Source organism: Thunnus thynnus, chromosome 23 (genome assembly GCF_963924715.1).
Source record: "Thunnus thynnus chromosome 23, fThuThy2.1, whole genome shotgun sequence".
Lineage (NCBI taxonomy): Eukaryota > Metazoa > Chordata > Actinopteri > Scombriformes > Scombridae > Thunnus > Thunnus thynnus.
In genome coordinates, this window is record NC_089539.1 from 25,434,083 (window position 1) to 25,461,577 (window position 27,495).

General features: G+C 39.7%; 2 protein-coding genes across 3 annotated transcripts in view; both read left to right on the forward strand.

Moving 5' to 3' along the window:
* The first annotated feature begins 329 nt into the window (after positions 1 to 329).
* Positions 330 to 13,393, forward strand: mansc1 (MANSC domain containing 1). 2 transcript variants are annotated; one of them, XM_067582357.1, is made up of 5 exons: positions 330 to 689; positions 2,747 to 2,832; positions 3,948 to 4,279; positions 8,230 to 8,370; positions 9,734 to 13,393. In XM_067582357.1, the coding sequence occupies exons 3-5, from the start codon at positions 4,027 to 4,029 to the stop codon at positions 10,852 to 10,854; spliced, it is 1,515 nt and encodes a 504-aa protein (XP_067438458.1). In that variant the 5' UTR covers positions 330 to 689; positions 2,747 to 2,832; positions 3,948 to 4,026; the 3' UTR covers positions 10,855 to 13,393. The 2 variants fall into 2 exon arrangements, with proteins under 2 accessions (XP_067438458.1, XP_067438459.1); XM_067582358.1 differs by lacking the exons at positions 330 to 689; positions 2,747 to 2,832; positions 3,948 to 4,279 and adding an exon at positions 6,918 to 7,183.
* Positions 13,394 to 14,836: 1,443 nt separating this feature from the next.
* Positions 14,837 to 27,495, forward strand: part of lrp6 (low density lipoprotein receptor-related protein 6) — a 56,738-nt gene continuing 44,079 nt past the window's right edge. Inside the window, exons 1-2 of the mRNA XM_067582356.1 lie at positions 14,837 to 15,160; positions 18,779 to 19,175. Coding sequence (XP_067438457.1) covers positions 15,106 to 15,160; positions 18,779 to 19,175 — 452 coding nt within the window. The 5' untranslated portion in view covers positions 14,837 to 15,105. The remainder of the gene's footprint in view (positions 15,161 to 18,778; positions 19,176 to 27,495) is intronic.

Below are 27,495 nucleotides of genomic sequence, written 5' to 3' on the forward strand. Positions count from 1 at the left end.
AAGTAAACTATGAATGTCTCTGTGATCTGATTCAGTTTATGGTGAATATATCCTTTCTGTAAATGGCGGAGTGTTATTGCTTTTCTTTCAAATGTATTGTTCATATTCAGCCTCTTCAATAATTGATGAACCTGCCTATAAACTGCTCACATAAAGAAGGATTTTATTTCAAGGCAAATGTTTTATTAGAGGAGGAATGTGATTTTTATGTGACCTTCTGAGTTTGAATATAGATTATTTTTATTATTTTATCAGTAGTTATAATAAAACAGCGTGTTATAGCCCCCCCCACCGCCCCCCTCCCCGTAGAGGACAAAGACTAAAATGGGTCAGATCTTCCGCACCAGCCATCATGTAATGTTCATCCCGGAGAAACCAGCTGCTGCTGCTGACGAGATTTACAGCTTTTTAATGACAACATGTCGCACATAGAGACGATTTTATTCGCCGGCCGATGATGACGGAGAGACGTTTATTATTCCACATTTAAAGGAGAGAAAAAAAACACGTTTTATATTTGGAAGGATTTCTGGATCGTGCCACCAGTGTTTCCATCAGCATGTCCTCTCGGGATGGTGGAGCATCTTGTTGGCTTACTGGGATGAACTGGTTTGATTGAACAGCCGCCGGTGCGACCTGACGGACGGATGCTGCGAGTTAATCTGTGTCCTCCTCGGTGGAAATAAAAGGTACACCTGCGTTGTTGCGGAGGGAATGAAAACCAGATGTCTCCTAAATGACACCAGACTGCTTTGTGTCCCAGTTACGCTTCATTTTCTGGCAACATCAGCACGAATAAAAGCAGCTCAGCGACTGATGGTGGAATAACCGAAGCTAGCTCGTCAGCGAACAGTTACACAAAGGCAGAAATCAGCTGCGTGTTATGAAGCTTTTTAAGAAACTGTCCTTTTATAACTGTGATTTGTGACAACATGCTAGCTTTATTAACGTTGCTCTTTGGCCTTCAGCTAGTAATTAGCACCTACAGACTTATTAGTGTCCAGTTCGCTCAGACTAAACGCGAAGCTGTTTTTAGCTTCGACTTCGCCCGGAGAAGTGTTTTCAAGTTCTTATTAGCCTCAAACGAACATAAAGACAGAAACAGGAAACTACGGAAGATCATTTCTGCCAGGAAAAGAAAAAAAACAGATAAAAAGTTAGGAATGAATAAAAATGAAGATACTTGTAAATTAAAATTATGAGATTAGGAGTCACAATTATTCATTTACAGAGTCAAACGTATCAGCTTGCAAGTCAAAAATTGTATTTTCAGTCTTTTCAGAAAGTCATAATTATGAACTAGCAAGTCAGTATTTTTTTGCTTATAATTTTTTACTTTATTATGTCAAAATTATGAGACAGTAAGTAAATATTTGCACCTACAGACTTGACGCCCGGAGCGTTCAGACTATACGTGAAGCTGTTTTTAGGCTAACTAGCTAACGGTGTAGTCATGTGACAGATCTGATGTTTGAAAGCTGGATTTCCGTCTCAGACAGATTTATACATTTCTGCTGAAACTTATTTTCATCAGTGTCCTCTCCTTGTGTTGGTGTCTCTCAGCAGACGCGGTTTTTACTTTCATGCTGCGGAGAATGGTTGGTTGGTTACGTTGGTTAGCCTCGATTTTTCTCTTCACACTCAGTTTTCCAACAAGGATATCGTTATTGATGTAATTGATTGATTTTATGAACACTAATGACTTCAGAGCAGCTCAGACAGGAGACTTCAGACGCTCCAGCTCAAATTCATGACTTTATTGTCTGTTCTGTTTATTATTATTATATAATTATCAGTTTATTTAACAGGATTAGTAGTGAGAGAAGTATTTCTTTTACTTAAAATAAATGGAGCAATAGCACAGTGCAAGAATATATAAGTAAAAGTATAGAAATATTTAATGAGTCATTATGCAGATTAGGTCCTTTTAGTGTTATTCGTATAAAATATAAAATGCTCTTACTTACATTTTATAACTGGCTGAAGGTTGAGGTTTGACTTCATGTTTTATAAACTGGTCATATGTTTTGTAATTAAAATATTAACTAGAAGTATATAAGTACAATTTTTACTTGCTGAAATGTGTTAAAGTGTTAAGTAACATAAAATAGAAATAATCAAGTAAAATCAATTAATTTACAGATTATAATCTCCATTAATCACTTGGTCTATATAGTGCCTCCAAGGTAATCTTCCAATGTTTCTGTCTTGTTTCTTTAACAATTAATTTTCTATTGATCAACTAATCAACTAATCGGCTGCTTGTGTCGATGCTAGATTGTGTATTTCTCCACCAGATTATACTCCTGGGAGCGTAAAGTCACGTATGGAACTAAAACTCAAAAAATAATGGTACAGTTGGATAAAATGTGGGGGAAAACTCATAACATCTTAATTTTGGTGGTTAGTCCTGACTACAAAAATACAAATACTGTAGATTCACCTGATATCTGTATCTGTATCATTCTTGAAATTTAAAGTAATTTGGGTGTTTTTGTGAGTAGACTACTTGTATACGCTGACGTTCAACGTTTATTTCAACATATATTCAGCAACAAAAATCTTGTCAGATAAAGTAAAAGCGGTTAATTAGAGCCCTCTTGCTTTAATCTGAAGCTCCGTCTCTGCTCCAGACACGATCAAGCCGCTATCACACCTGTGTTACCTGCCCGGTCGATAGTGGGTCAGATAGCAGCAGCTGTAAAAGGAGATAAGGTGAACTAATGCCGGCCTGTCCCCCTCACAGGAGACGGGGTAAAGTCCTGCTCTGTGGACTGTGGACTCAAAGAGCTGCTGAGCATCTGATGGAGGACTGCTCACTCTGCCAGCCTGGTGAGTTTCTGCTTTTAATACGAGACATTTCAAGTTTATCTGAGAGCTGAAGACAAATTAGTTTGTCCATCAAGAGCTAAAGACTCATTCAGAAAGCGAAGTCTTAGAAAATAATATTCAATAATGGAGTCAATAGTGGATTACAGTTAAATCCTTCTGAGTTCAACATCTTCTGGGTTCACTGTTGAATTTTTTTTTTTTAAAAACAACATAGTTTAAACATATTTAACAGAAATTCTCCTCATTCTGTAGAGTCATGATTGACCTCATTCACTTTCTCTTTTTCTAAAATCAGAAGCCTCTGAAGGAGCATTTTTAGATTCCTATTTTTACTCCACAGATAGGTTTCAAATTTAGTTCTCTCCCCTTTTTTTTTTTTTTTTGTTCTATTGTCGGCTAAGACAGATCTGGGACTCGTGGGACAGCGAGAAGAAAGATTTTTGTAGTGTCACATGCAAGTCGAAGCTGTCACTGCGACGCACCGATGAGGTCCAAAGTGCTCAGTCTTAAAGTCTATCTTAAAACAATATTCACATGCTCGTATGTACATTAAAAGAGCTGTCAACTCTGTCTTCTCAGGTTTATCTGACACCATCTCTAAGGTTACTGGTTGTTCCTGCAGAGATAAACAGTGTATGTTGTAATTTGGGTGAATAAATAAAATCAGTGTTATCTCCGTTACATCACAGCAGCGACTATAAAGTTTCAGCGTCTGAGCAGTTCTTGTACGGACAGTTAAGCTGTTCCAGAGATTAGGAGCAGCCACCGCAAAGGCTCGGCCGCCTCTGTTTTTGTGCCTGATCTCAAAACATCCAAGAACATCTGGTTGGTCGACCTCAGTGCTCTTAACTGGAGTATGATGATGCAGGAGTTCTGCTAGATAAGGTGGCGCCAGCCCATTTAAAAAAACCTTAAAAACAAGCAATAAAATCTTAAAATGAATCCTGAAACAGACAGGAAGCCAGTGGAGAGAGGCCGCTACTGGTGTCATGTGATCATGTTTCCTTTTTCCTGCCCTTGATTTTGTGGGCTAATTGGGTGCAGTGAGGTTGCAGTGACGGGACATGTTCCGTCTCAAACTCCGACTGACTGTACGCTCTGTTTTTGTCCAACAGAACGTTTCTGTGGATCTCTGCTCTCCTCCTGTGGACACTGAGGCGTTACTGAACAGAGTTGTGTAGATCAGCTGCAGCCATGACTCCTCCAGCGTCCGCTCGACCCTCGTGGACGCTCAAGCTGCTGCTCGCCGCCGCCGCTGTGCTGACGCTGACGGCAGCCCCTCCTGTGTCAGCTGTGGAACAAGAGACGTGTTTCTCCAGACAACACCAGAGCGCTATTGTTAATGTCAGACTGGCTTTAACCAGACCGGGGACGGCAATGGACGCTCGGGTGGTCCGGTCGGAGCGGGACTGTGTCCTGGCCTGCTGCTCGGAGGGAGTCAAGCCAGGTGAGCTAAACATACTAGGAATACCTGTCTACTGGAGGGATTTAGAGTTCAAGGGTTAAAGGACTGGTTCCCAGTGTTTCCAGTGTGTTAAACCAGCAGTCAGGTGTCTGTAATCATTCCTCCTGTTCATACTGGATATTAAAGATCCTTCAAATGTGCTTTCAATGGAAGTGATGGAGGATAAAATCCACAGTGTGTCCACACAGTCATTTAAAGTCTGTGTGAAGCTTCTATTCAGCTTCATCAGTCTGAGTTAGTCATATCAAGTGGATATCTGACACATTTACAGTCTTTTTAGCATCAAATTCCCTCTTTGTGTTTCCTCGGACAGTGTTTCCCTGTTGAGCTGCAGGTGGAAGTATAGTAACAAAAAGAGGAACTTTGGCACTAAAAAGACTGTAACGTTGAAAGATATCTACTTGATTTGACTCATTTGGACGCTGAAGCTTCATATTAGCTTCAGACTGTGGATTTTGTCTCCATCACTTCCATTGTAAGGTCATTATGAAGGGATCTTCTAATGGTCAGTATGAACAGGAGGAATGATTACAGCATTCATTGGCCTCCTGACTGTTGGTTTAAGATGAACTTGGAAAAAATGTGAACCGTCTTTCAGTATGACATCAGTAAAAGCTGATGTCATCCTTAACCATTGATGTTAAAAGCAACAATTAGTGAGGCGTAGATGTGTAAAAACAATAACCAGATGGCAGAAGTAACACAAATTTACATTTCTCTAAATAAACCGTTTTTAAACTTGATTCAGGACAGATAAAGGAAGTTTCTTTTCTGACCTTGTTCTCACTTTTTATATCATCATTTAGCAAAATGATGCAATGGTTTATATATTCGCACAGAGGCACAAAGATAAACGGCTCCAAACATCCCAAGCTTCACTCGTGTTATCTGCGTCCCTGTGGGAGCCAAAAACATCGAGCCTCAAGGTACATTTTGGGATCGAGTCTAGACGGCTGCCTTTGAAAAACAGTGAAGTGGGTCAAAGAGAGATTCTGTGACAGGCTTTTTGTAGTGTTTCAGGCTGTGATGTAACAGCTTCACTTAGAAATCTGCTTTCATTTCTAAGAACATCGCACAGATATTTTGAAAGCTCAAAATCTCGCCAGAAAAAACATCGGTCACATGATTCAAATTAGATGGATATTTGACTAAAAAGCAAATCAAAGAACAGGCATGACTACATGCAGACTGTTGTAGACTAAAACTGACTCTTCAGATGAAATTACAGACCTGACAGAACATGATTAAGTACCGTGATGAAATCTAATGATTAAAAGTACCAATACAGACATGTAAAAATACTCCATTACAAGTAAAAGTCCTGCATGAAAAATCCTCCTACAGTAAAAGTACATAAGTATTATGAGCTTGATGTAGTTAAAGTATTGCAGTAAAAGTACATAAGTATTATGAGCTTGATGTAGTTAAAGTATTGCAGTAAAAGTACATAAGTATTATGAGCTTGATGTAGTTAAAGTATTGCAGTAAAAGTACATAAGTATTATGAGCTTGATGTAGTTAAAGTATTGCAGTAAAAGTACATAAGTATTATGAGCTTGATGTAGTTAAAGTATTGCAGTAAAAGTACATAAGTATTATGAGCTTGATGTAGTTAAAGTATTGCAGTAAAAGTAGTGGTTTGGTCCCTCTGACTGATATATTATTGTATATGACATCATTAGATTATTAATAGTGAAGCATCAGTGTTAGAGCAGCATGTTACTGTTGTAGCTGCTGGAGGTGGAGCTAGTTTACACTACTTTATATACAGTTAGCTAGTTTAGTCCAGTGGTTCCCAACCTAGGGGTCGGGGCCCTCCAAAGGGTCAGCAGATAAATCTGAGGGGTGGTGAGATGATTAATGGGAGAGGAAAGAAGAAAAAACAAAGTTCTGATACACAAATCTGTTTTCAGTTTTTGGACTTTTTCTCTAATCTTTGATTTTTGCTGAAATATTGGATCATTTGAACATTTATTGAAATGAAAGCATGTGAGAAGTTTAGAGGGAAAAATCACTATTTGGTGGAGCTGTTAACAACTCATAGACATGTGAAATGTGACCCCGACTACACACTGCTTTTTGTAAGACGTCAAAAGACAAAAAGGTTGGAAACCACTGGTTTCATCTTTAACAATGTGTTGTATTTTAAAAGCTTGTTATATTATCCATTGTGTCAAATCTTCATCTGAAAAGTAACTAAAGCTGTTAAATAAATGTAGTGGAGTAGAAAGTACAATATTTCCCTCTGAAATGTAGAAAGTAGCATCACATGGAAATACTCAAGTAAAGTACAAGTACCTCAAAACTGTACTTAAGTACAGTACTTAAGTAAACATACTCAGTTACTTGCTTGTTAGCGAGTTGCTAACACATTAGCAACCACTTTGCATTTTCAAAATGGTGGCTCAAAGTGCTGAGTCACTGGGTACATTTACATGCACACTAATATTCCACAATTATTACAAATATGACAATATTCTGAATTTGATACGGGTCATATAAACATCATATTCCGTTTGGATATTCCGAATCAGGCCTTATTCCGAATGTAGCATTTCCAGAGTAAGACGTGTGTGATACGGTGTTATTCTGGTTGTAGCAGTATTCTCTGGACATAAAGCGCATTTGGAATAAACGTCTCAACTGGAGTTTTTACCACAGTTTGCGACACATGGCCTCTTGCCTGTTTACGCCTGAGCTGGCAAATGACATATAGCCTACTGGAGCAGGAAGGTAGACAGAGGAGAGCTGTTCAGCTGGAAAAGCAGGATGGGGACGGAGGGGTTTGGTTATTATCCTGACATGCAGCCATGGACTGACGGTGACAACTCGGTGTGATGCACCAAAAACACTCAGCAGTGTAGTGAACATGATGGGACAACCGAGGTACTGGATGCGCCTGTAACTATAAATTTATAATAACAGTCACATCAATATCACTTAAAAATATCAGGCAGCAGCTCACTCGTGTTTTTCACCTCACTGGTTTACTTCCCTGCCTGCAGAGATGTTCTGATTCCCACTGGAGCAACTCTGAAAACCCTCTGCATGTAAACGGGAATATTAGCGGAATATTCATTTTCATTAGCCATGTAAACAGCTTAGTAGGAATGTTGTTTTTGGAATAAGGGCAAAAACGGGAATATTTTGTGCATGTAAACGTTGTCTCTTCTCTGTTCTGCACAAACACTGAACATATGATCATAATTCCAAAACTATAAGTTATATCAGCAATTTATAAAAACTGTGAGTGTCAGCAGACTCAGGCTGATTTAAAAGATGTTTTTTTTTCTGTGTAGATGGAAAATTTTGGTGGCAGTCATAATTAAAGTGAACGGGACGACTGTGTCTTCTGTTGTTTAGATGCTCATTTCTCAAAAATTATAAGAATTGTCAGATATGTTTGTACACTGTGACTGAGAGGAGGCTTTGCTCAACATTTCAATGTATAATTTGTCCATCTAAGATGGGAATTGTAAAGCTGATTTATTCTGGTTTTAAAGAGGGGAGCAGACAGTGTGTGATGTTATTATTTTTTCTCCCAACAATTTTATATTTTTTTGAAAAAAAAATTGTAAACTGTTATTTCTCAAAAACCATACAAAACACCAAAAATCTGATTTATACCAATAAAGTTCCAAGTCTTGTGATTTGTTAAAAGTTTGAATGATGTCTTTAGGTTACAGTATGACAAATTTGTAGGGTGTCAAAGTGGAGTGGGGTTGACCATGCTTTGATCTCTACGGGAAAAAAATGCATGTTTTTTTGTGATTTTCACAAAAACAATTTGTTACATCAACACCAAAAAATAACAGCACACCATTCCCAATGAAGGTGCACATTTTGATGTATTTTATATTAATGTGGCACAATAACTGGTGATATTCTTTTTTTTTGAGTCAATCAGAATCAATATCTGTGTGTTTCTAAAGGTGCCAAGTGCAACATGGCTGTGTTCAACGCCAACAAACCAGCCGGCGATAACAACTGCTTCCTGTTCCACTGTCAGACGGAGCAGGACTGTCCTCTAATGAAGGCTCAGGAAGGTATCAACACTTACGACATCTACAAAGGTAAATAAATCTGATATTTCTTAACTTTTTTATGGAACATTTGTCAGTTCAATTTACAGTTTTACAATTTACAATTTTAATTTAGCAGACGCTTTTATCCAAAGCGACATACATCTGAGAGTTGATATAAGACAAGTAAAGACCTAATGACGAGAGAACAACGTGAGTAAAAGCCATGAAGCTGAGTTACAATCTGATACGACGTAGATGCCAACAGTCAGCGCACAGAGGCAATGCATAGAGAGCAAAGAAGCAGATTTCTTTTTCAGTCCATCAGGTGCAGAGGTGTTCCTGAAAGAGCTGGTCTTTAGTCTGTTCTTAAAGATTGAGAGGGACTCTGCAGATCGAACAGAGTTTGGTAACTCGTTCCACCACCGGGGAACTACAGAGCAGAAGAGTCTAGCTGGTGACTTAGGGTCCTGTTGTGGTACCAGGTGCCTTTCACTGGCAGAGCGTAGTGGGCAGGAGGGAGTTTAGACCTGGATGAGGGAGTTCAGGTAGGCAGGAGCTGTTTTAGTTGCTGTTTTGAACTTGATGCGGGCAGCAACTGGGAGCCAGTGGAGGGATATCAACAGCTGGGTGACGTGTGCTGTTTTGGGCTGGTTGAAGACTAGAAGTGCCGCTGCGTTCTGGATCATCAGCAGAGGTTTGAGTGTACATGCAGGGAGGCCTGCCAGTAAGGAGTTGCAGTTGTCAATGCGTGATATAACGAGAGCCTGAACCAGGAGTTGTGCTGCAAGCTCAGACAGGTGGAGACTGATCTTCCTGATGTTCAGGACGAACCGACACAACCGAGTGATTGAGGCCACGTGAACCTTAAAGGTTAGTTGGTCATTGATCATGACACCCAAGTTTTGGGCGATTGTGGGCTTGAGTTGGGTTGATTCGAGCTGGATATTGATCTGTTGTTGTATAGAGGGACTGGTTGGGAAGACAAGGAGCTCCGTCTTAGAGAGGTTAAGTTGAAGGTGGCGTTCTTTCATCCATCTGAAATACCGGCAAGGCATGACGAGATCCGAGCCGAGACTGTGTGGTCTTGCTTTTGAGATATCCAACACGAAGACTTCTGACAACATCTCAATCACATTTGGTTTGTGGCTATTGATTAATGGAGTAGTCCATTCATTAGGGTAAACAACATGATCAAGTCCACGTTTAACCATTTTCTCTAACTGATAAAGCTACTTCTCGTCTTTTCTAGAGCTGTTCTGTGGTTTTAATTTGACCTTGTGTGCAACTTTTACAAGAAAAAGGATGATTATATTTGGCATTTCAGGCACAGTCATCTTTGTTCTACCTTATAAATATGTTTAGATAATTGTGTTAAACTTTTCCATCTCAATCTGTCTTCTTTCCTGCACAGGCTTGATTCATCCAACCACGATAAGACCTGTCACCACGACGGCCGCCACCACCACCACCACCACACCGGCACCTCCTACACCTAAAGCCACACAGCCCACCACCACTACAACCACAACAACCACACAGAGTACAACAACACCGCCACCCACCACACAGCTCACCACCACCACAACCACCACAACCACCACCTCACCACCAACCACAACATCAACCACCACGACCACCACACAAGGTACAACAACACCGCCACCCACCACAGTGACGACCACACAGCCGACCACAACAACCACACAGGCACCGGCCACCACGACAGCACCTCCACCTATCATCATCATAGCCACGATGCCGGCAGTGACCTTGGCGCCAACAACAACAACAACAACAACAACAACAACAGCAGCTTCTACCACGACCACTGCAGCGGCGAAAAAGCCAAACAAAATGAGCAAAAAGCAAAATAAAATGACCAAGAAAGGAAAGCCCCATCCTGTCATCACCACCACCACCACAGCCGCCCGGCCAGCTCAGAGCTCCACGACATCACTTCCTGTTGTGACGGCGAGGAAAGAGGCTGAACACAGAACTACTGACAAACCACAGCCCAACACTGAACCTCCCACAACTACAACTACTACAACAACTCCCACCACTACTACCACATCCACTACCACAACAACCACCATCACCCCTACTACTACTACTCCAACTACTACTACTACTACCACTACTACTACTCCCCTTCCTACTACCACTACTACTACCACTACTACTACCACTACTACTACTACTACTACTACTCCCCTCCCTACTACTACTACTTCTACCACCACTACAACCACCACTGAGCCGTCCACCACAAGGACAGCTCCAGCAGCAACACTACTCATCGTTCCCAAAGGCGCCGTCCAGTCCGACCACGCCCTCCAGAACCCGAGCACCGCCCGGGGTAAAGCGGTGGCGGCGCGCGGGGCGGTGAAGAGCGGCGTGGTGGCGTTCATGGTTTTGGGGCTCGTTGTGCTCACCTTAGCTCTGGCCGTCGGTGGCCGCAAGGCGATGGAGTCCTTCGACAGACGCCATTACACGAGACTGGAGCTCAATGACCTGCACTATGAGGTGTGAGGACACAAGATGGAAGCTCGGAAGGACAATTAGCAAGACTCAAAATTAGTTCATTTAAAAAGTTCATCTGATAACATTTTAATTTCTAAATAGCACAAAGTTACACAATGATTGAATGTCTGCTTCACTATGTTAAAGAGGCGTCATGGCTTCAGAGAGTACTAGACTGTGATTGGCCAGAAGGTGTGCGTTACTTTGAGATGACTGCACAGCTCTGACACAGTGTCCTCAGTCCGTTTACATTTTAACAGTTATGTTTATTGCCCTAACATATGAGTTAATAAAACATATGAGTTAACAAAACATATGAGTTAACAAAACATAAGAGTTAATAAAACTTTGATCTTTAGGAAAGTGTCCGTGGTATAAGAGGAATAATGCACTCAGGCCCGTTCAGCTAAAGAAGATAATGCACGTTTAGAGGCACACAGTGCATTATTTGCATTATTTTTCAATGGGAGTGGGCAAAAATAATCATGTAACTTTATATTGCAATATCAATATCAAAATAAATTGTGATAATTTTCAGGAAAATCAACTGAGAAACTTGTTACAGATAAAACAACCGGACAGGAATGTCTGTTTTTGGCAAATCCACCAAAAAACTCCCAGAGATATTATATACCGCGGTATAAACAGTATAGCATAATCTCACAGTATACATTATATCGTCATATCAAGATTATTCAGAATCGCTATTATTATTTATTATTAGCACGGCCCGTCATGAAGATCACTCGCTTGTATAAACTGTGACGTCTGTTTACTTCTGTTGGGAATCTGAAGGATTACATCTTCAGCATCTTTACGGTCTCATTATTAACTGATTTATAGATCAAAGATTTGGTTTTAAGCACATACTGACTTTATTTCTGACTTCTGAGTGCAGGCTGGAAACTCGGTCATACTTCAGAGTTTACGTTTCAGATTTTGACTTTTTTTTAATGTTTTTTTTTTTTTTTTCCAAAGTGTGAACAATAATCTGAAAACTGTTGAAAAAGTTTGACTTCTTCTCTGATTTGTGAGGAATGTATTTCTGTTCAAAATCATCTTTAAAAAGCCAGAAACTTCATCAGAAGTTTAATTTTTTGAGTTTAATCTTTAAATTTTGTCATTATGATCTCTGATTTGTTAGTTTTTTTTTCCCTAATTTGAGCTGTAATTGGACAATTCTGACTTTTTGTCAGAAGTTTGACCTTTTTTCTGATTTGTATGGAATCATACGAAGCTCTGAAGCTCTGCAGTCATGTATCAGGACTCGTATTCTGTAGAATTGCGACTTTTCTTAACATGTTTACTTACGCCCCATAATTCAGACTTTTAATCCAGATTCTGGTTTTAATCACATACTAACTTTTATTTATTTTACCTCAAAGCTGATAACGAGACAGAACTTTTAATCTTTTGAGTTTACTCTTCAAATTTTGTCTTTATAATCTCTGAATCTCTGACTCGTTTCCCAAAAGTTGAGCTGTAACGCGACAATTCTGACGTTGTGTCAGAAATTTGAGCCTCCAAAGTCTTTTTTTTATCTTTCAGACTTGTATTTCAGAAAAGTCCGACTTTTCTCAATGTTTTGATTTTTCTACCAGGATTATGACTATCATCTCTAAAGTCAGACTTTATCCTCCTTATGAATTTGGACTATTTTTTTATTCCTGACTTGTATTCCTGTTGCTTTAAGCTGAGGACGGGCCAGAGTGTCATTACCAGCTAAACTAATCATTAAGTCCTTTCAACCTCCTGCAGATAAGTTGAGTTACTTTACTTTTTGTCCTGTGAACTGCAGCAGAAACTTCAGCTGGCGATGGAATACAAAGAACAAACAGCAATATTTTTATTCCCCCCGAAACTCAGGAAGCCTCTGAAGTGGATCAGACGTAGAGAAATAAGGGACACAGCTACAGTTTGTACATTTAAGGCCTTCAGGTTTTGAGGCCTTCGCCATGGGGTTAACCCTTTGTGTATAAGGTGTACACCTGCATGTCTTTTTACTTCCACATGCTTCAGCCATACGAGCCTGGGATTGCTTCTTAAATCACCAACTCAAGTCTAGATGTCGGACTCACTATCTCACTGTGTTGTTTTTGTATTCTGTCCACATTTTTCTTGTTTCACATGTGGATAAAAATTGAAACGATGGATGCAATTCTTTGAAAATCGATGCACTATTGTATCCTGTGTCTTTTGATAAATATGATCTGCTTCTTTTTAAATAGTACGATTGTTTTTCATAGGTAAGAGTACACTGGCCGCGCACTATTTTCCTATAAGTACGTGTGTATTGGATGTCAGAGCGGACTGTGGTGATGCTGCTGCTCACCAGCAGGTGGCAGCAGCAGCCTGATGAAGCTCCTGCAGACACTGAAACGAGCCTGAAGCTGCACTGCTGAGCTCTTCTCACTTCTGCTGCTTTGATTTTTACACTGTCTCATTAATTAACTCGATGGTAATAGTTTGGTCTTGTTTTGTGAAGTAATAAGTTTGGAATTTGATGTTTTGTTCTTGTAAGGATTAAAAAAAAAATGTGATTTTTGAATTTTGTTGTCATTGTTTGTGTGTCTGTAGCGGACATAAACATTTTCATTACCATCAGATACATGAATGTGTTGGTTTGATAAACAATAACCTGCGAATGAAGCAGCTGACTGCTACTCACGGATCCATGAAACAAACATCAGAGTGGAGAAAATATGAACTAACAAACTGATCTTATTAAAACAGATGTGCTGAGAAACAGTATAGAAGAGAAAATATGTTTATTACAGATTTACATTAATCTCAAAACTCTCCAAAAGAATTCTCATTTAATAATCTCAGAGTTGTTGTTTTTTTTAAAAGGATTCAGGTTATTTAGAAAGAAAATAATCTCAATATTTAATCTTCAAATTCATATTTTGATATCAGTGTTCTGGTTTATTTCAGAATTCAGATTTAATCCCATAAATCCGAGTTTAATCTCAGAATTATTACCTTTTTCCGCATTTGGACCCTTTCTTCCTGAAATTTATTGATTTGTTTTCTGTCAAAATTCTCACATTTACCTCTGAAGTCTGGATTTATTTTCAGATTTTGTACTTTTCTTTAAAATCTGGACATTAATCTGTGAATTCAGAATATTTTCTCGTGAGTTTGACTTCTTAACAGTCGGATTTTTCAACCTTTGTATGTTCATCTCTGAAGTCTGACTTCATGCTCAGTATTCAGGTTTTTTTTTTAATATTTAGACTTAAATCTGAAGTTTTCTGATTTTTTTTCCACAAATTGCTGACTTTTCCTCAGAAATATGACCTTTTAAATAAAACCTCAAACTTCACATTTACTCACAATTCTCAGTTAATCTCATATCAATCTCAGATTTTTAAAGATGTTTCATTGTCTGAATTATGACTTTTCACCTGAATTCTTTCACTAAATATCGACTTTTGGGCTCAAAATGATGACTTTCTTTTAAAAGACTTTCCCTCAAAGTTCAGACTTTTCTGTTGGTCATATTTTCTCAGACCTCTACTGTTAAATGGACCTAAAATACAGATTTTCTTTCATGTGGTTCTGCGTTAATTCTTCTGCACAGAGAAATGTGGAGTTAAGTTTGTTTTGCAGCTCAGATCAGAGTAGTGTGCTGACTGTTGTAGTAAATAATACTTCTTTGAGTCATAACAGATCCTGGTATAAATCTGTAACTGCTGCTGTAAACTCTCTCTGTGTGACAAACTAGTCCCGCAGGAATGTGAGAGTTCGCGCTAAACTTCGCCTTCTCCGGCAGAAACATTTCCCCCAGGATCCGAGGCGTGTTTTCTCCGTGTTTAGCCGCAGTTAAACGTGCAGGCAGCGGGGCGTTTTCCGTGTTGTAACATTATCTTTGGCTTGAGAGCATGAAATCAGTCCAACAATAGAAAGCAGCGGAGCCGAGGAGCGAGAGGGGGGGGGGAGGAGGGAGGCGGTGAGGGGGGGAATAGGAGGAGGAGGAGGAGGAGGAGGAGGAGGCGGGGGGAGCAGCTTCCTCACAGCGGAAGGAGACGACGGATCTCCCGCAGGACAATGTAGAGAGACACCGACCGAGAGTTGATCCGACGCAGTTAGCAAGAAGCCAGCAGCCAGCAGCCGGGATGGAAGTGGGGATAATTTAACACACATTAGAGCTTCTATCGCAGCCGGAGTTTCGTATCTAACCGTCAGAAGCGGCCGCAGGCAGCGATGGGAAACCCGCGCTGAGCAGCGAGCGGCGGCAGGGCCAGAAACGGGCGGAAGATGGGTGTCGTGCTGCGGAGCCTGTTGTTGTGTAGTTTTTGTTTTCTCATACGAGGTGAGTTTCTGCTAAAAAATCCACCCTTTTCGCTTTGTTTTCCGTGCTCGTGTGGTGTGTAGTTGTGTCAACGTGTTGTTACCAGTTGATTAAAAATCCGGTTTTAAAGGTGAATGTTTGCGGCGGTGTTCGGGCCTGATTTCTCCTGAGCGAAGCTAACGTTAGCCAGCACAGCTATGCGTGCTGATCTCCTGTGTGCAGCAGGAGCAGGATGAAACCACAAATAGTCTTAATGTTAAGCCAACTTAGCTGGAAAAATATCCAAACCAGACTCTCTACATCCACAGTCCACATCTCCAGAGTGGATTCAGTATTTTAGCAGAGTTCGCAGCGACTGTTCGCTCGCTAACTTCGGGTTTTGTAACTTAAAACAGGCTGAAAGCTCAGATTGAGGGAACAGCAGCAGCAGTTAGCACAACAAATGCTACAATCAGCCTGCAGCTCACTAACCTTTAACTGGTTAAAGCTAAAACATCTTCATTATCGATCTTTAAACCACAACCAGCCTCTAATGAATCCATAAATCTGTGCAGGAGCTGGACCGCAGCTGGTGTCTGACATGTTGTGCTGTTATGCTAACAGGTCATTTCTCCACAGGATCGATATTATCTATCAATTCATTGAACCAGGAGTCGTTAAACTCACTTTATTGAACAGTTCTGATGCTGCAGTTTACATTTATATCACTAAATAAACCTCATGCAAGCTTAGAAAGTCATAAACTGTGATAAAGATGCAATAATATCTTTACATGTACAGGAAATATCAAAGAGTTGCAACAATCAGCTGATTAATCGATTAGTTGATCGATAGAAAATGATTTTAAAGTAAAAATGCACAAAATTTTGCTGGTTGCAACTTCTTAAACGTGAGGATTTTCTGTTTTTCATACATGTTGATCTGCAGCGATCAGTCTATTAAATTTATTTTAATGATCAATTAATCATTTGAAGTCATTTTTTAAAGAACAAAAATGTCCAAATTCTCTTGATTCCAGCTTTTTAAATGTGAATATTTTCTGGTTTATTTGATGTTCTGTGACAGTAAACAAAAAACAAAAACAAACAGTGATCGATTAATCCAGCAAATAATCAACAGATTAATCAATAACGCTCATTAGTTTCAGCTCTACGTAGTAAATTGAAGATGTTGATCAGACAGAATAAGACGTCTGAAGACGTCACTTTGTGAAAATGATAACAGACGTTTTCACTGTTTTCTGACTTTTTATAGATAAATATTGATCGTTAGTTGTGACTGTAAGACGTTTAATCAGAGATGAACTGAAATCTCAGGTAGAAAATAAACTGCAGATAGAAATGAAAACAGTTATAATATCTGGGTTATGTTAAACTATTTACATGCTTGTTTATGAAGTTTTTGTTTAAAAATGATGAAACGATCATTTAAAAGCTGAAAGCTTTTATCTGCCGTTTGATCATTTTTGACTTTTAAATCTTTATTATTTCAGTTGATGGACAGAAAACTGACGAAGCGTTAATGTTTTAAAGTCATATTTCAATCTGATCTATCAAACATTACTTTCATCTTATTATAGTTTCAGTTGATTTGTTGGACAAACTGATTGATTGATAATTAAACTAATTGTTAGTTGCAGCTCTGCTTGATTAGATATGAAGTTGAGGGTTGATAGATGATGATGATGATCAGTTAGTTTAGTTTGTACAGAGATGATAATGATGAACGTTCAGTCTCAGCAGCTTTAGCTTTTAGTTCCTTCATATGTGAAATAGTTCAGTGATGTAACGTCTGGATATTTAAACATAATCAAAGCTTTTGATGAGGATCCTTTCAGTAACGATGAAGACATTTTATAGCAGAAAAACTCACCAACTTTATTTCTTAATTTCAACAAGTTAATAATCTTTCCTGCTGTTCTTTCTCAAACGTCTCTTTGTCTCTTTGTCTCTTTGTCCTGCAGTTTCTTGTAACTCATCAGTTTATTTGAAGGTTGTAACACCATTTGAATCTGACGGTTGAACCTCAGTATTCCCTGAATGACTTCAGGAGCTTTAATTGATCTCCGTGTTTACAGACGCGACGTTTCGTCCAAACAGCTGCGACTAACCGTCATATTCATGACTGATCAGTTTGTTGTTTAGTCTATAAAATGTCAGAAAAAAAGACAAAAAACCAAAAAACTGCTCATTCATGTTTCCAAGAGGAGATGATTGACGAGTCACTCGTTCATGACTGAGATCTTTACACTGAAACCAGCAAATCATCAATATCGTTTCCTGATAATCAGTTAATCAATGAGTGAACCAACCATTAGTCAGTTCATTGATACGTCATTGATTATTTTGAGTTAATTTTTTTAAAAGAAAAAAGATCAAAATTCAGCTTCTTAAATATGAATATTTTCTAGTTTTGGACATTTTAAAGACAAAACAATGAAATGAGTTGAAGATATAAACATGCAGATTAATCAATAACAGTAATTATTTTTATTACAGATTAATCTGACAGTTATGTTCTCCGTTCATTGATTGTTCAACCAACAATCCAAAACAAAGACATTCAGTTTATGAAGATTTAAAACACAGAAAACCTGCCAGTAATGTGTAATACAGTGATTATTACACATTAATCTAATATTAGATACTATATGAAGTGATAATATAATATAATATAATATAATATAATATAATATAATATAATATAATATAATATAATATAATATAATATAATATAATATAATATAATATAATATAATATAATATAATATAATATAATATAATATATAATGTTACTGTGTGTCTGGGGTGTCCGTCGGAGGTTTCCAGCAGTCTGACTGAGAGGTTTTCATGTTGTCATGTAGTAAATATTTGGAGAAGGAAGTTTCCTCTGAGTGCAGTGAAAACACGCCGGCAGCCGGAGCCGCGGGGGCTCACGGTGACCTCGCCGCCGGTCTGACGGCGTGTAGCGCCGGATGTGTCGGGTTGTCCCCCCGGCTGCTCCTCGCCAACCCGTCAGTCTTCCTCTTCAAGACGTTCAATAACTTCCTCCCCAGCTGGGTTCCACCAACTAATCTGATTATTGATTCATCATTTCAATCAGTTTCTAAACACTAATGTCAGGATGTTGACAGAAGGACTCAAACAGGAGGATTTACTGTTTTTCTTTGATAATTCTGACAGTAAATTGAATATTTGAAGGTTTTTGACAGAACAAGCAGATTGAAGACGTCACTGTGGCCTCTGAGTGACGGAGACAGAATAATATATATATATATATATATATATATATATATATATATATATATATATATATATATATATATATAATAGTTCAGTTCAGATTTAAAATATTTTCTAGTCACAAAAGTTCAACTGAAATGATTTGAACCACAGAGAAGATTAATCTTCATTTGATTTAGTTTAAAACCCCAAAATAAAGATGTGAAACAAAGAAAAGCAGAAAATCTTCATATTTAAGAACATTTGGTGTTTTTTATCAGAGTTGATGAATTGTCTCAGCTTCAGCTCTTCATGTCCTCAAAGTTCCACGCTGAAGAAGCCCTGTGATTTGGTTGAAAGCTCCAGAACAAGCTCAGTGTAAACGGTGTGTGTGTGTGTGTGTGTGTGTGTTTTCCAGGCGTGCCGCTGCTGCTGTATGCGAACCGGCGGGACCTGCGGCTGGTGGATGCGGCCCACGAGAAGGCCAACGCCACGGTGGTGGTGGGGGGGCTGGAGGACGCGGCCGCGGTGGACTACGTCTACTCCCAGGGCCTCATCTACTGGAGCGACGTGAGCGAGGAGGCCATCAAACGCACCGTCTTCAACCAGTCGGGGGCCAGCGCCGTCCAGATCGTGGTCCCGGGCCTGGCCTCCCCGGACGGACTGGCCTGCGATTGGTTAGGGAGTAAACTTTACTGGACGGACTCGGAGACCAATCGGATCGAGGTGGCGGAGCTGGACGGCTCTTTGAGGAAAGTTCTGTTCTGGCAGGAGCTGGACCAGCCGAGAGCCATCGCTCTGGATCCAGGACGAGGGTGAGTGTTGTGTCACATGATGGAGAGAGAACGAGCTGATAGGACAGACGTTACAGGCCGATCGATGACATCATCGATCTCTACGGGTGAAAGGTTGTTTTGTGTAAAACTGTGAAAACCGAGTCAAAGCGTGTCGAAGGCGGATGGATGGAAGACGGTCGTCTGATGAGTAACGAGCGTTTAAAACACCGACAACAACATGACATCATATCTGGTTAATATATCGACTGACGTTCATCAGTTGGGTGCGTTTGCGGGCGGCGATTGTGACCGACGCTGCTGCAGGATCCAGCTGTGGCGCCGACACTGATCTGAGATCCGTCTGCGTTTGTTTCTTCTCTGGTTCGCTAACGCTAATGCTAACCAGCAGCTCTAACTGGCTGAAGCATCTGGTCCTGTGTTTTATCCTCAGTCATTTATAATAATAATAATAATTTATAGTAATTTATCCTCAGGAAGCTGATATCAGCCAATATATTCATCAGAGATATTATTGACTTTTCATAATAAACAATAAAATGCTTTATAGATAAAAATAATAAACACAGTAAAACAGAAATGTATCAATAGAAATAAGAAAACTGTTCAATAGTTTCACTGATTCAAACCTTCATGAAAACAACCAGCCAATCATATCGCTTCATGATGGAACGTGCAGCCAATCACGTAACAGGCGTGTTGTTGCGACACAACAACAGGAAGAGAAAATGAGGAAAATGTTGTTGTGCCATTAAAAATGGTCAATAATGAATATTTCTGCTGTTAAATCATTAAAATAAAAATGGACAAACTGTGTAACAGTTTTATCTTAATATTTAAAATAACAGGAAGTGAAAGTCAGTTCACTAAAAGTGATGATGAATCAATGTTCACTGTCTGGAAAAAACTTTAAGATGTTTTAGTTTGTCTGAAACCCCAAAATATTCACTAATATAAAACAAATAAAAACAGCAAATCCCTCACATTAGGTCGTTCAATGCATTAATAAATGTAGTAAATGATCTTTTCTAATATAATAATAGTAATAACTTTATTTATAAAGAGCTTTACAGTAAAAACAAAACAATATAAAGTAAATAAAATCTAAAACATGACAGTTAAACAAATTAGCATCAGTTAAGAAAATAAAGTAAAAAAGAGTTTTCAGCAGTTTGTGTTTGTTCAGAGAGCAGCAGGAAGTCTTGATGCTGGTCTGTGTGGTTTTATAAACCTCTCTGAACACAGAGGAGCAGACTCACCTGAACGCTCTACGAGGCCTCGACTGGCTGAACAATGAGAGGAGGAGGAGGGGGGGGGGGGGGGTGTTTCTGCTGCTTTGTCTGCAGCTCGTCCTGGATCAGATCAGACTGGGTTGCAGGGCGGCTGAGCTGCTGCCGTCCGCCGAACAACAGCGTCAGTGTTGTGAGGACGAAGAGCAGCGAGCCGCTCGCTGTCGGCAGCTCAGGAATGTCTTCTATCGGCTGGAGATCGACAGAAGAGAGAGACATAGACACACAGGGAGAGAGAGAGAGAGAGAGAGAGAGAGAGACATAGACACACAGGGAGAGAGAGAGAGAGAGAGAGAGACATAGACACACAGGGAGAGAGAGAGAGAGAGAGAGAGAGAGAGACATAGACACACAGGGAGAGAGAGAGAGAGAGACATAGACACACAGGGAGAGAGAGAGAGAGACATAGACACACAGGGAGAGAGAGAGAGAGAGAGAGCGACATAGACACACAGGGAGAGCGAGAGAGAGACATAGACACACAGGGAGAGAGAGAGAGAGAGAGCGACATAGACACACAGGGAGAGCGAGAGAGATAGAGAGAGACATAGATACACAGAGAGAGAGAGAGAGAGAGAGAGAGAAAGACATAGACACAGAGAGAGAGAGAGAGACAGACACAGAGAGGGAGAGAGAGAGAGAGAGAGAGAGAGAGCGAGTGAGAGTGAGAGAGAGACATAGACACACTGGGAGAGAGAGAGAGTGAGAGAGAGACATAGACAGACAGACAGAGAGAGAGACATAGATAGAGAGAGAGAGACATGGACAGAGTGAGAGAGAGAGAGACATGGACAGACAGAGAGAGAGACATAGATAGAGAGAGAGAGACATGGACAGAGTGAGAGAGAGAGAGACATGGACAGACAGAGAGAGAGACATAGACAGACAGAGAGAGAGTCTGCACTGTTGATAGCAGTGAGCTCAGCAGCAGGATTCACACTGATAGTCTGCAGATTCTTGATTAATCCATTTGTCTATAAATAGTAATAATAATAAAATAATGACAAACGCTCGTTAGTCTCTGGGTGACGATGTGTTTACAAACATCGTTATTGAATTATTCTGTATCCTCTAGAGCTGCGACCGTTAGTCCATCGACTGGAAACAAATCCAATCTCACAGGTTCTTCTTTATTATTGTGTTGATGTTAAACACAAACAGACGTCACACAACAAGTAAAGAGATGCAACAGTTATTTCCATTATTAATTCATCTGTTGATTCATCTCTCTACTAGTCGTTTGTATCTAAAGTTTATTTTCCACCTGTGATGTAAAAAGTTGTTCATTCCAGACCTGAAATCTGCACATTTAATAATCACAAGCATTTTAAAACTGCAACTAATGATTCATAGTTTCTCAATTTATCAATTTGTCTATAAAATATCAGAAAGTAGTGAAAAAGTGTCATTTATTTATTATTCATTTATCATTTTTATCAAGTTCTCAGTGAACTCGTCCAAAACCTTTACTACCATGTATGTCTGTAGGGCTGCAACTAATGATTAGTTTCATTATTGATTGTTTCCCAAAGTCCTTAAATGTCTTGTTTTGTCCTCAAAGAAACCAGAATCAGAGGATTTTATCTTTTTAAAAAATGACTCAAAACGATTAATCGATTATCAAAATAGTTGGCGATTCGTTCAATAGTTGACATCTAACAGATCAATCGACTAATCGTCGGTGTAAAACAGAGCAGCCGACAGCACTGTAGTCAGAATATCTCTCACCTCTCTTCCTGTCCTTCATCAGCATGTTTCCTCCTCTTCGTGTTTGCAGTCAGGCTCCACAGAGGCGTTTGGATTAGGATGTAAATCCATTAGGACTCAGATAAAAGAGGCCTGTAATGTATTCATTAGTTTTATTTAAATTTGGGGCTGTCGCTCTCCCTCTCTCTGTCTGTCTTTCTCTTTCTCTCCTGGGTTTCTATTCATGGAAACTCTTCCCTCCTCGGCGTTTGATCCACCTCACTATCAGAGATTAAAGTCACACCGAGCCGTTTGCTGATACACGAGGCCGATATCGGTCCTGATAGTTGGAGTGAAGTCGCTGTGAGACTTTGCTTCGTTTTTAAACCAGGTCTTTGACAGATGGAGTCTGGACTACGACCGGATATTTTAACTGTAAACTGACTTTTGTTTTGTCTTGTTTGCAAGAAACAAACCGGAACTGAAGGACAACAATAAGTGTGGTTCCATCCACCTGTTTTTATTCACATTTTCAGTTTTGACATTAAAAAACCTCAAAGAGAAGAAGACAAAAGTCAAATATCTGTAAAAAGTGTTGATTAGTTGCAGCTCTACACTTGTGGTGTACCCCAGGGTTCTGTCCTGGGTCCTTTTTAGTTTTCCTTATATATGCTCTTTAACTCTATTTGTTGGATAACTAATATATAATTTCCTTCTTCGTCCTTTTGTCCCAGCGGACACACACGACGTTTCCATCCAACTTCTTCCACATTTTCAATTTACACATAAAAAAAACTGAGTGAAAACAGACAATGACATATATGTGAAATGTGTTTCCTGTTGTCTGAGGTGTAACAGCAGCTGTATGCAAACAGACGCAGTGAATAAACGATGAATCATGTGACTTAGACGCCACAGAAGAGCTGAAAACATCAGATCTGTGTGGAGCGATGATGAGGAGTCTGTAACCTTCCTCACGTCGATACATGAAACTAACAGAAACGTCATATTTCCATCATGTTTTCCATCGTTTGAGCTTTTAATGACGTCGCGTCGTCTTCTTCTTCTGCGACGGTTTAATGGCGCCGACTGTTTATCTGCTGATATTCACACAACAGCAGCGGATCCAAACTGAGCTGCAAACTTTACCAACAGAACTGAACCAAACTTCAGGTACAAAAGACCCAAAATGAGTTTGTGGTGCGTTTAGACTCTCTGCTCTCACACTGTTGGCAGCACGAAGTGACGCGTTGAACAAAACTGTGATCACAGTGTTGTACAAATAACTACACCAGCTTCTGATTTAATCACTCACCGCCCTGCTCTGTGTGTGTGTGTGTGTGTGTGTGTGTGTGTGTGTGTGTCTCATTAGCATGACTGCTACACAAACTGAGGCTCCGTCGTTGATGCATAAAATGCGTTTCATACATTCCTGTTTTCTGTTGTTTTGTTTGGTTGCGTGCGTTTTACAAAGGCTCTTTGTTGCCGTGGCAGCTGTTTTGTTTTTCCAGCAGTGTCTCTGCCAGAGGAAGGTACTGCAGTATGGGGCTTTTTTTTCTATCTTTAGCCTATTCAAGAGTGCGGTCTTTCAATTTGAGAGCATGATTTATTGATTTCACGTTCAGATTTTGTAGTTCTTGCTCTCACACTCAGACGGCTCCTGCTTGCTCTTACATCAGCTCTTCTTCTGCTATATTGTTGTTTGTGCAGCTTTGCTCTCTGATTGCAACAACACTCAAAATCCCTCAACCAATAGAAGGCCAGGTGTACTGTTGACCAATGAAATGATTCCTGCCTCCTTGCGGGTGCGTTCGCTTTACTTCTTAAAGCGTCCCGTACGGGTGGTTACTCCTTAACATCCCCTCCCGCCTTCCAGGGCTTTATTAAATATACTCCTCTTGCTTTCTTTCATGACTTTTGGAATAAAAGGACAAATAATATATATACTAGCACCTGTTCTTCTTACTATAATAGTCACATATCATAGTAGCTGTAAAGCGCACCGGCCTCCCGTCGTGTTAGAGGAGAAAAGGACGTCACCTTCATAAAAATAAAGAAGACATGCATGTTGAGTCTGTCCTTTACTGTCCAGCTGTGAGATGTGGACAAAAGTATGTGGACAGGTGAACATGGCTGTAGAGATAGAGTTGACAGAAAGTTAATTGGAGATTATTTTGATGATCTGTTAAATGTTTTCAAGGAAAAATGCCAGAAATTCCTCTCAGATGTGGAGATTAGCAGCTTCTAACCATCCAGACCAGTTTTCTACCAGCAGCAGGTGACGGCTGAGCAGTGACGCAGCTGTGTTGTTTTGGTTGTTTGGACCTGTAGGAGCTAAAATATGTTGTTATTTCTGTTTATATATTGACGTGGGCGTCAGGTATTGCATCACTTACGTTGCTTGACACATGGTGTGGTTTCCTATTATTTAACCTCTTCACTCAGGTGATTGCGGGAGTTTTTGGACAAAGGGAGTTGGTAGAGCTCTGATATTTTCTGTTGACCGTGACCATTGTTACTATTATCACCATCGTCACCATTGTTACTATTATCACCATCGTGACCATTGTTACTATTATCACCATCGTGACCATTGTTACTATTATCACCGTCGTCTGTTCATCACTTTATTTTCACAGTCAGGTTGCATTTTTTTGTATATTTTTTGTGCAACAGCTGCTTGTCAGACTCTTTCATTTTTCTTAATTTTTTCAATAAAACATCAGTAAAACGTCGTCTGGACTTGGGGATGGTGTTTTATGGACGTGTCACATACAGGAGCCCACTAAGTCTCTTTGAAATAGCTCCGAGTGACTTTCCTGACTTGTTCAAGTCAATGATCCGCTTCTTCAGATCTGCGCTGAGCTCCTTTTTAGACTTTCCCATTGTAGCATTTTATGGCTGCGTCTAATGAGCGTATCAAACGAGCCCCGTTTAAACGGGCTCGGGGAAGTCACCAGCTGTAATCAATCATTATCACACAGGAAGTTAAAGATTGACAGAACGTCTACGTCACCAGAATGGATCCTCAGATGTGTTTCAATCAGTCCATCACAGAAAACTGAGAGTTGTAGAAATGATCAGAAACTCCAGGCAGCCGTGACGTACATGTTCTTTAAAAGCAGCAGATGTGACGGTGTGGTTTGTTCACACTGTCACACATAAACACAGAAACTCTTTTATTTGTTGTGTTTTCTGAACAATAATGAAAAGTCAAAAAAAAAAAAAAAAAAGAGAGAAAACGGTGTTTGAGCAGTTAATGTTTGCTGTGTGTGTTTATGAATCTTCTACATCGTGTTAATCTTCGTTTCTGCGTAAACAGAACCTGCGACGCCGTCAGTCGGTTTCGTCCGCTGACGGTTCCAATAAAGTTTATTCAAACAAGACAAGAAACAGAGGAAGGCAGCGTTACTTTATGAACAGGAAGTAAGAGGAAACAACAATCTGAGGTTTCAGTTCACAGCGTCTGTTAGAAATCTGACCTCAGAACAACCTCGTCCACATGACAGATTATTGATTGATCAGCTGATTAATCCGACATCGTGACCTTATGGCTGAAGGATTAACAGTCTGCGGCTAAAACTATTTTAGTTATTGATTCATCTGATGATGATTTTCTTGATTAATTGTTATAAAATAGTAATAAGAAGTGTTTTCTACTGACTTGTTGTCATATGTCCAAGAAAAACAGCAAATCAATAATGTTATTGGCCTGAATATACAACACAATATAATACAAACAACTTTATTGATCCCACTGGGGGGATACACACAACACAATAACAAACAAACAAAGAAATACAACCCATAAACAAGATCGATCAATAAGCTTGATAAACACAATAAAAAGTTCAGACAACACAGTATTTTATTCTGGAGTTTTTCAAAAATTGACTGAAATGATTAATCGATTATCAGAATAGTTTCAGATTAATTGACTAATCTAGAGCTGCAATGATTAGTTGATCAATCAATGAAGTTTTTATAGTTGAATATCATCATTTGAGTCATTTTTTTAAAGCAAAAATGCCTAAATTTTGCTGGTTGCAGCCTCTCAAATGTGATGATTTGATGCTTTTCTTTATCATTTTTTGCTATTTATTGACGTATCAGGATGTATTGATTATGACAGTAAGCTCTGGTACAGTCTGGTTCACATGGCACACATGGAGTTGTAATGAGAGTAAAGCTTAAAAGGATCTCCAGATAAACACAATCAATCCTCAAAAAGTGCCACTAATAGGCTTTTAACAGTATTGATATTGTAATTATTGCTTTGTTATTGATAAGAGCAGCTGTTGGTTTGTAGGATTTGTTTGTTCAGTCGCTCTGTAGTCGGGTTTCAGTGCTGCACAGTCTTTGAGGAAAACTGGTTCTCCAAAATCCACGATGGAACGCAGAGCTGGACTCGGTTCAACTGGGATGATTAATGCATCAGGTACCAAACACAATGCAGCTCTTGTGGTGAGGGGACGGTTGTTGTGTGCACGGCATTTCTCTGCTGCCTGGCCTCCACCGACGCTGTTCAGACCCGACACACACACAAAACTCACTAATCACACCTGCAGCGTGTCGAGCTGGTCGTATTTTTCATTCTCAGGTGGTATTGGTGGTCGTTTCTCGCTCTGTGCAGGTCGGATGCAGCCAGCAGCTCGTTCGGTAGTTTGCTAGTTTTGCTTTGTTTGCAGTGAAACCCAACCAGCTGCTGTGTTTTAAAGGCTGTTGGCGTTTTCTGCTCCTGGGCGAGCTATCAGTTAAGGCTTTTGTCTTGGACTGAAAGGGATTACGTGGAGAGGCCCAGCAGCTCTGTTTATGGGTCATTTTTAGAGGCCGAGACGATACGACGCCCTTTTTCAGTTAATAGATCAACAGTTAAAGGCTGTAAAATGTTCCCCAAAACCTAAATATATCCAAGACTGTGTGAATACAATCAGAACATCCAGCTAATAAATGGACTTCATTAATTAACTTTTAGTCTCAACTTTAAAGCCAACGCGGACAGATCTGACTGAAAGCTCCAGAACAGCCACTAAATGGTCCGTGTTATGAGATTTTTAATCATAAAGTCAACAAAAACCAGCAAAAATGACGTAAACAACAAATCAGAATATTAATTGGCAGCTGTTTTGATAATCGATTCATCTTTTAAGTAATTTTTTTTAAGCAAATGTGTCAAATATTTGTAGTTTTTAGTGACTGTTGACGTCAACGTAGCCCAAAGAAGACGTTTAGTGACGTCGCCATAAACTCTTTATATTAATTATAACAAATGTTTTTCACTATTTTCTGCCATTTTATGAACAAATGCACTTATTGATTAGTGGAGAACACAGTCAGCTGACTAATTGATACACAAGACTCATGTT